The 12532-nt window shown below is 39.3% G+C and overlaps 1 protein-coding gene across 1 annotated transcript in view; it reads right to left on the bottom strand.

The window, feature by feature from the left end:
* Positions 1–12239, bottom strand: part of Ranbp3l (RAN binding protein 3 like) — a 49352-nt gene extending 37113 nt beyond the window's left edge. The window contains exon 1 of the mRNA XM_028767662.1: positions 12149–12239. Within this exon, the coding sequence (XP_028623495.1) occupies positions 12149–12239 (91 nt within the window). The remainder of the gene's footprint in view (positions 1–12148) is intronic.
* Positions 12240–12532: the final 293 nt, after the last annotated feature.

Here is a 12532-nt window from a genome sequence, read left to right as displayed (position 1 = left end):
CTTTGAGACAAGATCTCACTAAACTTGCCAAGCTTCCCTTGACAGAACGTGCTCTTAGGCCAGGCCTACTTTGAGCTTGGTTACTCTTCTGCTTCCATCTCGGAAGTAGCTAGGATTATAAAGATGTGTCATGATGCCTAGTCTATCCTAACTTTTTACAAATTATATCAGAAAAAGACAAGTTTTGGTGCCAATTACTTCAGCAGGTCATTGTATGACTCCCTTCAGGTCATTGTCCCTGGTCGAAAGTCTAGATCATATTCCTATGACCTTTGGTCGTCTGTCGTCATGCCTGGCAGGAGAAGTGCCTGATGAGCAGATAGAAGGAATGGAGCTTTACAAGGAATAAAGTTTTTAGTGCATTTTAAAGCCTGACTTTTGGGTATTTTACTAGATTTCCCCATCAATTTCATTAACAAGCAACTCAGGTGTGAAACTTCCTTTGCCAAAATGCAGATTAAAATTTCAGATCAAGTTAATGATTTAGTACAAAAGCTGACCCAGCATTTGAAACACAGCATCCTGTCTACATTTAAGAAGAAAGCTGGGCCTAGGGCTATAGCTCTGCAGTAGAGGATTTGCCTAGCCTCTTCAGTACTGACCAAAACAAAAGGTGAATTATAGTGGCGACCATGATTTAGCCTCTTTAAAATTCATAGCTTTGGACATTGACGGTTTCTTTGACCAAAAACCCAAACCATTTCTCTCAAGTAATTTCAGCCCAGTTTTTAAAAAATGGTGTATTATTTTGCTTAATATTTTCTTAATAATATACATTAATATTAAAATGTAGAAGACATGGGTTCTCAGCACCAAACAACACTGCAAACCTGGTCAGCAAGTTGCTGGCTCAGGAACTATACGTTTGTACAGACACAGCTGTATTTCCTTACTGACTTTATTTAAACTAAAAAATGCCCTCCTAAAATCAGTTGGATGTGGTTCAATATCCATGTAGAATTTAACTGGTGGCTTAATAAAAGCCTATCTGGAACAATCAAACCACAAACTGATTTCAAGGGTACCAGCCACCAGGCCTGCTCTTTCACAAGTTAACCAGAGAGTATCTACCAGGCAGTGAGCACGGCTCAGTCAGTCCAGATCCAGGCCCCGTTCAAGGTTAACTTAGATACCTTTTGCAGCAAAATAAACACATGAAGTGATGGCTCCGGTCTGACATATAACAAATGTTCCATACATGATTTGTTTGTAAGTGACATGTTAATGCTGTGATATGGTGTAAGATACCTGCTTTTCTGCTCTCAAAAAGGTTGTAGAACATTGGCTATTTTATTCAGGTTTGTGTTGTCTCCTTAAACCCCAGGGTCTTAGTTTTGAGAGAGGTCTTGTGAGTCCCTGGTGGAAAGTCTCACCTGCACATTACACACAACAGAAAATAAAGATTAAAGCTAGATTAGTACTATTCCCTAGCCCACTGGTGGCAGTACTCGGGTGGGTAGGCGGTACTTATGCCAAGGTCTTGCCATTTTAACCCATGGGAGTGCTGTAAATACTTTATCACTATTATATATATATAATATATATATATATATATATATATAATATATATATCACACACTCACACACACACACACATATATATATTTTTCTGATGGCAGAACATGTGAGAAGGCACTTATCTTATGACAGCTGCAAACTGGCTTGAGAAGACATCGGCAAATGTTTAGGATTTACACATGAAGGATAGGCAAAGGTCACACTACCTTTGGTGGTATCTGATGACCTGCTTGGGGAGTTGTACCCCAGGGGCTGTTTCCGACACCAGGAAACTCTCACTCCTAGCTGCTCACTTACCTGTCTCAATATCAGAGACTGTTGAGAGTTACTTCAGTAAGCATCAGGAAGGAATTTTTACTGAAAGTGTTGACATTCAAGAACCTTGGATTATTTAATACTTGATCTGAATATTCTAGGAGTACCTCCTCGTCTCACATACAGACAGAAGGCTCTAGAAAGGCACACACTCTGTACCCAAGTTCAGTGTCCAGTGGTTTTTACTGACAGGTCCGATTTCCATTAACGAACAGAAGAATTCCTGGCTACTGACTGACTACACAGAACACTGTCTGAGGAATGCGATTTTGTCTGAGCAACGTGGGTAGGCAAAATGTAACCGGATCACTTAGAGACAGGAAAGTTTGGAATAGCATGTGAACTACATGTTTGTTTGCACATAAATGTATGCTTAACAAGTGTCTGCCCATTCAGAAGAGCTTGGCCTAAGACTTATTTTATTTTAGCATGACAACGCAGTTGTAGAGAAATAAGTTAATTTTTACCCCACCTCTAACTTTTTAGTAGTTACCTCTCCATATGAATGCAGAAGTTGTAAATGACCAAACAGCCCAAATTAGTACAGAATCACTCCCGTCTCATGTACAGTCAAAACCAAAGTGCCCTTCCATCTTCTTAACATGTACCTAAGGCCACTCAGGTCTCTTTTGGTCCTTCCAAAGCTCTGCTACCCAAAGAGTGACCCACAGAAACTGCGAACAGCCAATGAGAACACGTTTGAAAGGAAAACAGCCCCACAGCCCTCTTCCTTGAGGCATTCTAATTGGAAAGTCACAGGGAAGCCCAGCAACTTCCAGCAACTGTGCCCATCTAAAGGTTGGTTAGTGTTTTTTAAATAGTCTCCCTTTGTAGCCGAGGCTGGCCTGGAACTTGCAATTCTTCTGCCACTGGCTTTCAAGTGCTCTTGCAGTCTCACGGTTGGGAACAGCCAATCGACACAGCTGTTATGAGACAGTCCCCGAGGTACGCTCAGATATTCTTTTAAGTGTTATTTGGCTCCTTATGGTTTTAACCTTTGTACTATGCTAAGTTTATGATAAAATTTATCATAGGCGTGTAGATCGATAGTCATCCTTGGGACATGAAGGCAGCAACGCGGCGATGTTGGACTAAAGCAAGCGAATCAAGAACCAAAATCACAGAGTCTAAATGATGAGCCTCCCAGTTTGCATCTGCACCAAACTAAACCCAGAGGGCTGTGACCCCCATGTCACACAGCCTTCTCCCCCAGCCCCTGGAGGTCTCTCTTCATAGTCCTCTTATTGAGGCCTGCCCGGAGCACACTCCGCTATGACACTCTATTCTTTTTATTCTACGTTTTATCCCTCTGCAGTATAACCACTTACACCAAGTTTTTATTCATTCATTCATTCATTCATTCATTCATTCATTCATTCATTCATTTCCTTTACTGTCTGCCCTTCTGCCTGTCAGATGGTGGCACCTTGTGGGCAGGAAGTTCTAAACGCTTTGCTCTCTGGAACCCTAACACAGTACTTCATCCATGGCAGAGGCCCAGGGTGTATCTGTTTAATAGAATGAATGAAGCACTTTGTGAGTTTAAGCAAGGGGAAAAAGTTGAGAGAGGGGAGGAAAAAAGCTCATGAAGTAGTAGTCCATGTTGGCTGTTTACTTCAAGGATATATGCAAGATACCATGGATTCAAAGAAAAAAAAATTAAAAAAAAACTTTAGAGAAGCCATTGATTCTAAACAATGTTTTATGTAAGACCTAAAAACCACTAAGGTCTCTCCCTAACCACTTTTGGAGGATTCAGAGAACCAAACTTGAAGACTTTGTTCATGCTTAACACGTGATCCATCACTAATCTGCACCCCCAGCCTAAGCTGTGACACAGTGATTTTTATCATATTTTCATTTATTCTGTGCTAATCTCAATAATTTGCTAATTTTAGACAACTGTGTTATTAATATGGGAGTTAGGTAACTGTGTTATCAATATAGGTGATCTAAGCTTCAGGGATAATTTTAACAAAGAGTAGTAGTGATTATTAAACTCACTTAGGTAATGACCCACACTTCATACTGAAAACCCGATCCTTTCTGAGCTGAGCCGCGGCCACCCTGCCAGTAGGACACCGTAATGTTCTTGCTCACTGGGCAAGCAGTTAAAATTCACAACGACACTCCTGTCCCTCCATCATGCACTGAAGTTGCTATTAGAAGCCTGCAGGTAACTTGGGGAAGTAAAGCCTCCCAGACAATCTCACACTTAAAAAAAAATAGGAGGAAAATCGCATACAATAAGACACTGTGGGTAAGATTTGATAAATCTATGTCCTCATGTAATCAAACCTCTGTCCTGATGTAAGACATGTCCACTACCGGTGACGGGCTTATGAATTGTTTTAGAATTTCATGTACCTAGAAAAGTTCATCATATATTTTAGGGACTGGCTTATTTTGACTCAAAATAGCGTTTCCTGAGACTCACCTTCGGAGTTGTGTATTTCAGTGATTTGTTTCTACCGAATGATATTCCAGCCTACAAATCACACAATGTGCTTATCTACGTATGGCCATTCTTGAATATAATCTGCTATGTGCATTTATTCATTTCATACTTCTCAATGGAGGTGATGGTTCATAGTGTTAACTGTTTAAACAAACTGCTGACCCAGTTTTCAAACTGGTTAAACCACTTCGCAGCCACGCACGAGAGTTCTCCACATCTTCTTTCAAATGTCATATCATCAGTAATTTAAATTTTAACCACAGTGGTTACATTAGTTATCATTCCATGATAATTTCCATGTGACAAAAGATCTCCAGTGACCCACTTAGAAAGAGGAAAACTGTATTCTGGCTCACAGTCTGAGAAGTTTAAGTGCGTGGTCAGTTCATCCTATCGTTCTGAGCCTGTGTTGGCACATCAGTGTGGGAGAACAGGATAGCAAACCCACTCATTCCATGGCCAAAAATTTTAAAGAGAGGAGGAAACATGCAGGAGACTCACTATCCCGTTCAGGGGCACGTGCTTCACCACCAGTAGGCCTCCCGATGGGCTCCATCACTTCCCAGAAGTACCACATCAGCTTAGCAGACTTTGACACATAGACCTGAGGTGGTGTACCAGATTCAACTACGGCATTCACTGATACATGGTAATGTCCTATGGCGGCTTTACTTCATGTTGCTTTAAGAAAGAACAATGTTGGGCCTTTTAAATGTACATATTGGTTATTTTATTTTAGACGTGTGTGTCAGACTACTGGTTCACATTTTAAATCAAATTATTCTCCTTGAGTTGTAAGAGTCCTTAACTCTTAATATTCTGGCTGCAAATTGTGTGTATATGTGGGACGATCATTTTCTCCGAGTCTCCCCTCTTCATAGTATCTTTTTAAGAAAAGACAGTTTTAATGCTGAAAAAATAATTTACATACTTTTCTAGCTTACTGATTTTAATGCCTGCCATGAAAAACTGTCCATTCTAATGGTAGGGAAATTTTCTTATTATTTTCATCTAGAAACTTTATATATTTAGTTTTAATATTTCGGTTTTTATATTACAGTAATATCTATATTACAACCCTTCACAAGCTAACTTTTATGGAAAGTGAGTTTTGAAATTCCTTTTCTTAGTAATATACTCTCATATTTGTTATAGAATTATCACAGAAAAGACTACCTTTTGTCCTATTTGAGTTATTTGGGCTCGTTGTCAAAAACGATGTACGGGGTGGTGAGATGGCCCAGCAGGTAAAGGCACTTGCTGCCAAGCCTGATGACTTGAGTTCAGTTCCAACCACATGGAGGAAGGAGAGTAGTAACACCCATCATTTGGCCTTTGATTTTCACATGTGAGCCATAGCACATGCATGACCCCCACACGCACACATACGAGAGGGGCGATAAGGAGAGAAAGAGAACTTACTCCCTTGAATCAGGGTCTCCTTCTGAACCAGGCTGGTGGCCAGAAAGCCCAGGGACACTCTTTGCCCACCACAGTGCTAGGGTGATATATATATATAGGTGTGTGTGTGTATTCCTATGCATATATACCTATATATCCCATGTACCTTTATACATTTCCCTATATATACATACCTATATATACATATATACCTATATATCCCATATACCTTTATATATTTACTTATATATACATACCTATATATACACATATATACCTATACATACCCATATACACACCTATATATACACCCATATACACACACATCTACATATACATATGTATACTACACACACATATATATGTATATATGTACACCTATAAGCTATACCCTGCTTTTTACATAAGTGTTGAGGTCTGAACTCAGTACTCACAATTTCCCAGCAAGCATTCTTACCATCTAGCTGTCTCCAGTCCCCAAAAATAGATATTTTCTTTTGTACTTCTGTGTTCTATTGTTCCTCTAGCCAGTGTTCAAGCACACAGGCTTTATACATACTTTGTTGGTTTAATTTCCACATATATTATAATATTTTAAACATATATTTTAATATACATGTTAAAATTTAGTTTGTGTGTTGACTTGTTATTCCTGATTCTCTTTGGGGTTTTTCTATCATCTCATAGTAAAAGCACTTTAAATTCTTTCTAATATGTAAGCCTTTTATTTCTCCCAAGGAAATCTAGTACATTACACTGGCTAGAATCTTCAACATTATCTTGACTAGAAGTGGTAACGAGGAGCACCCCCATTTCTTCAGAAGGCAAGTATCTTTGTCTTCTATTATCCAGTGACATTAATGTTGCTTATCTTATAGATATTCTGCTATCATCAGGCTAAGAACGCTCACTTCTATTCTAAATATTTTGATTTTGATTTTACCATTTAGTGTTGAGAAGTTTATCAATTTCATTGTTTTCCAGGAAATAGCTTCTGAGAACCAAGGATGAATTGATTACTTCCTTATAGCTTCGTTCTCAGACTAGAAAAGCAAACACCATTTGTGTCTTTAATTTACTTAAATATGCATTCATATATGTAATAAATGTGGCCTTGAGCAACTGTGACCTTTTTAAAATGTGGTAAAATATACTTGCTACAAAGTTTATCCTTGTGGCAAGCATTCAGTTCAGAAGAATTAATGATATTGATACAAAGTTTATCCTTGTGGCAAGCATTCAGTTCAGAAGAACTAATGATATTTATATTGCTATTCAGCCCACCTCCAGAACTCTTTTTATTTTACAAGATTAAACTGTATCATTAAGACATCATCCACCACTGCATCTGTCAGGGAAGTTTATTAAGGTAAGGATTCCTACAGTAGGTACAAGCTTGAAAACAAGAGTCAAATGGTTTTCAAGCATAAAGCTTCCCCTTTTCTCAACTCTTTAAAGGTAATCTATATCTATCTATATTAATGAGTGAAGATAAATATAAGTAATACTTCACAGCCAGAACAAAAGTCACGTGAGCCTCTGCAAGGTTCCCTTTTGGTTGCAGAAAAACAGAAATAAGTGTGGACCTTCCTCCTTTTGTCTGAGTTCATTCTATGTGTCACTCATATGATGTCACAATGCATGTACAGCACTGGTTTTTCAGGACCACAAGGGAAAGTACAAATCTATTTGGAGAACCATCATATTGTCTCATGATAACCTCATCTAAAGGAATTACACATTTATAACTGTAAAGTACCTATTGCAGCCCCTCTTCATGCAGAATGTTTATTTCATTTACTTTGTTGCTCCCCTAGGTGATAAATGAAGTTCATTCATACATAACTATACGAAAGATTTGAAGAAAAGAGTACACACGTAATAATCCAAGTGTAATGTGTATTTTAAGTCTGTCCAAAGGATTGAAGAATATTAGCTTAGTTCTTAATATTTAATTCCTCAGAAAACCCACATTTGAAATCAACCTTGGGAGAAAAAAGAAAACATGTTTGCATTCTCAGGCTCTGACATTCATCTGACATTCACAATTGTAGGTATCATTAAAATGTGTTGATTACAAATTAAAGGCTGAGGCTATTTGGTCTGTATTTCTTTCTTTCTTGTATATTTTTATTGAACATAGATGTTTTCAAACTATATTCTGATTATGTTTCCTCTCCCCTAACATCTCCCAGTTCTTCCATACCACCCCTCCCAGAGGAATCCACACCCTTTCTGTTTCTCATTAAAAAATGAACAGGCATCTGAGGATGTCTTTCAATCCTTGACTTTTAGGAAACTACTTTGAATGATGTACATTGAGGATAAAGCACAGACAGAAAATTACCAAATATAATAAATACGTGTCCTTTGTTCCTATTTCTTTCACAAAGCTTCACAAACTTTGAATTTCCTGAGGGGCAGATGTGTCTTTGTTTTGGAAATAAAATGGCAATTAGACTCTTAGATATTTTTAAGGGTAGAGCTGGCCACGCCATGAAGACTACATCTATTATTGGAGGCTGAGCTGTTCAGCTCCTGCCCACTGAAGGGATATAGAGAAGGGATGATAGCTGAGCTCAGCCACATGATCAATGACATCATCAACCATGCCTACATAATGCAACTCATCAAATCTTCAGACACAGGCCAGTGGCATCTGCTGGCTCACGGATCTATCAGTATATAGGGGCAGGGCACACACTGACTCCATGGAGACCAGCTCCTCTGCTCACGATCCTCCCAGACCTTTAGTTTGCATCTCTTACCTGGTTAATAATCTGCGTCCTCTGTAATGAAATAGTGATCACAAGTCAAATAATACTGAATTCGGTGACCCATTTGGTGAAGTATCAAGTCTAGGAGAGGACTGGGACATTTTGAATTTGTGACTGATTTTGCAGAGATGTCACAGACCTCCTGAAATTAGTAGTGGGTGTCTGAAATGAGGCAGCCTTGAGAGATTATGTGATCAATGTGTGGAGTCTTTGCTGCCTCTAAGTAGTGTCAGAATTGGATTGAATCACAGGATACTCAAAGAATTGATGTCAGAATTGTGTCAAGACACACAAAGAACATTAAGAGGCATTCCAAGGCATTTTGAATGCTTGTGGAAAAGGTTTTTTTTTATATGAACCTATGAAAAAAGATCAAATGTTGTAACACTAAGGTATACACCCTAGAAAAGAGTTATACAGAACAAAACAAACATTTAAAATAGTCCTTAATTATGATGTAATCTTAGGAAAGTCATTTAAGCTTAGAGGGTCTTTCTACACATCTTTAAAATAAGGTGATTTCACTGGGCTTTAGAAGATCATTTTATATGTCAATTTGGCTGGGCTACAGTACCAATATAGCTAGTCAACATGTCTACAAGTGCTTTGAGTGACATTAGAATGTGTGGCTTAGGACATAGTTCTCCACAATGTGCATAGGCTTCTCTCAGTCATCTTAAGACCTGAATAAAACAAAAGATTGCCCTCCGCTGGAAAAAAAATAGCAGGCACCAACTGGAACATAGTCATCATCAGTTTTGTCTTGGGCTCAAGCACATACCTGGACTTTCCAACATCCATAATTGCCCTGTCTCTCACCATGACTAGTGCACTACTTGATATGTTTGTTTCACGTAGTAGATGAGAACATAGAAGAAGCCATTTGTAAATTTTAAAGCACTAGAAACACAAGAATGGTTGCTGGTTTGATATGTAATGCATAATGAACCTGACAGGCATAAACATTAGGACTTACCAGGATTATCCGTATTACAGGTAAATGGATCAAAAATAGCAAAGAAGAAGCTGTAAGGCAAGAGGAAGTAGAAAGAGAAAGGTACTAAATTTCTGTTCTGCACAAATGTAGTGTCTGTCATTGAGAGCCAGCTCTGGGTGGACAGGAATCTTAGCTTAATTGCCTTACCTCATTTATCTACCAAGCATGTGACGCAATGCTTTACACAGTTGTTTCCCAAATAGTCAAAGAGTAAATAACTTTTATCTATGCAATCAAGCAAAATGGTATGTTTTCATGAGTGACTAGATAGGAAGACTCAAATGCAAGAGTTAAAATAGAATACATTAGCACACTGCGTGGAGGGCTAGAAATACACATGTATACTGAATCTGGCCATGCTTTGGCAAAGTTACATGTTCATAAATCAGAGTCCACATACCAGCCTGGTTGGAGAGAAGCCAAAGGGCTCATAGTCATGTGTTTGTGCATGTTCTCAACCAATACATGCAACAAACATGCACACTAGGGATCTAGTCATGGTGAGAGGGAGCACTTCTGGATGCTGGCAAATGAAGCTAAGCTGGCATACACATCCATGGTATGGCTTCACTCTAAAAGGCAATGAATGGCTTTGCCTCCTTTCACCTTTGCTGAACTTTGCAAACTAGCAAATATAGCTCTGGGAAAAAACCATTGCCACCACACAGAATGAGCACCTTTAAAGCCCAAGACTGCAATAGATGTAAACACGTAGGTTCTAGGAACTGGGTTTCCATTTTACAGATCAGTTGTCAGACCTCTAGATGACATTTCTTGTGGAATTCAATGGCTAGTCTGGATTTCATTAGCACGCCTCACAATTTCAGGGCTGGCGGTTTCGGTGGGCATGTATTTTCAGAGTTGGCCACAGAAGAATGTGGTCACTTTCAAAACATTCTGAGGAAAGAGCTTCAGGCTGGGAAAGGAGGCACAGGCTGCTGGCCTTCTTGGTATTTTGGGAAGTATGTCATCATAATGATATTTCCAGGCTTCTCTGGATATGGCCAGTAAAGGAGAAACCATCAAGACAGCTGTCCTTAAATTAAAACAACAGAGGGATATTATTTTCTACTTATAAAATTGGAAACAAATTTTAAAACGAATGCTCAGTCTTACTAGGATCATACCCTTTCATTCAGTACTGGAGAGTGGAAAACCACTTGGCCTGAAAAAAAAAGTTTAAAAAATTGTGTAATCTTTGGAACATATTCTCTAAGAATTTACCCCATGAAACTAGTGGTCTGTGAACAGTTATAACTATTAATTTATGCTTAACTGGGTAAATTTTAGTGAAAAGTGTCTGACATTACCCACTAAAAATAATGTTGGAGAGATCAGATATAATGATGCAAGAATTTGTCCATCATACACTGCAATTTAAAAGGCAGTCTACAGAGTACTGCATGCCAAATAAGTCCAGCCTTTTTGTTTTCAAAAGCAAGCAAAATAACAGTCCAAGCACGTACATTGAAGAAGAGACTAGGCTGCCTACTAAAATAGTCACAGCAGGCATCTTTAGGAAGTCACTTACAGGATTTCTTTTACTCACTTCTCTAAGCTCCTTTCACCAAATTTTCTATTATAAATATTACATCTTAAGAAAAAAAAAAGAGCAGCAAACAAACACAGAGACAAACTGAAGATTTTTCTAGTAACACCTGAGCCACTTGGACAGTCCTGTGTCTAAGGCTATTGGTTCAAAATGACTTCTTTTAACCTGGGTGGTGCAGCATGCTGGGAAAAGTTTAGACTGTCCTCATTTCATGGGGGGAATCACCTCCTGCCCCTGCTCTGCTAAGCCCCAGTTGGCATGAGGTCACTCAGCTCAAGTGGCTTGAGACATTCACCAAATGTTAGCACCCCGATGCTACCCTGAATGTGGGAGGTTTCAGTTCGTTAGCAGGAGAGTGAAAATCCAAAGCCAAATCTACAGGGAAATAATTGAGGAGCTCATGTACTGTGTATCCTAGATCCATGACAGGCCGCAAGAAGTAAGACGCATTTGGAAAGTTCTTAGCCTCTGTGGGGGAGGGTGCTGATGTCATCAGCTCACAGTCTTTCCCACTAGTGTTTTCTGTTGTCCTTGACTATGGACCAGAGTAATCGTTGGTCTATTTGTACAATCATCATCTGGCGGGGTAGTCAATCTGAAATGCTTTCAAAGATGATTCGTGGAAAGTCTGGTGAGGTGTAGTGTTTAGTGGTCCACCAAGTAAAATGCCACACTGGATACTCCAGATTTCTTTGGACTATAAAAATGAGTGTCAAAATATGTATTTTCCACAAATGAATGAGTCAGAATTCCTCACAAGGCTAGACTTAAACAAAACCCCTGTCAGTACTAGGACGTGAGGGTAGAGCCAGGCTAACAAGGCTGCTCTTGGCTAAATTTCTTTAACCTTGCCCCAATGGGTGTTTTCAGTTATACACACTCTAGCACACTCTATACAACTGACAATGGCTAGAAGTTTGAGTACATATTTCCAAGGAATATGTATTCTCAAAAGTCAACTATAGATCATCCTTTAAATCAACAGTGAGGCCACGTGAACTCACTGTCCAGCCTATTATTCTTCCTCTCAGAGTTTTCAGTTGCTTCACCAGACCACCCTTTCCCAGACATACAAACGGTCAGAAAGTCACAGAGCTTGCTGTGTCACAGACTTTGCTCTCCAGACCCACCTTGCTGTTGCTGGTCCTTCTGCACCTTCAGCGGACACATGCACGAACTGGTGAACAGGTAGCTGTCATCTTTCTTTTGTGTTGTAGACATGGTACCAACAATCTGGATGTCACTCGAGGACCACTAGCACATTTTGTCTTAGCCAGACATCAAAAACTGTCTTCAGAAGCACGCGGAAAAAAACACAGAAGCACGCGCAGATCTCGCCTTGCACGTCAAACATTTACTCCCCGAAGAACATGCCAGAGTTTCTCCTGGTTAAGAATTCTGCAGTAAATATTTACCAGTGTTGCACCTTCTGCCTACAAAGATGCCAACTTATTTGGCTGGAAACACGACTTAATTCTTAGTTTATTTCAAACTGCCCTGAAACTTTCTCCTTT

This window comes from Grammomys surdaster, unplaced genomic scaffold, assembly GCF_004785775.1.
Source record: "Grammomys surdaster isolate TR1022 unplaced genomic scaffold, NIH_TR_1.0 174, whole genome shotgun sequence".
NCBI lineage: Eukaryota > Metazoa > Chordata > Mammalia > Rodentia > Muridae > Grammomys > Grammomys surdaster.
The sequence above is the reverse complement of the archived record's forward strand: the minus strand, read 5'-3'. Positions and strand labels throughout refer to the sequence as shown.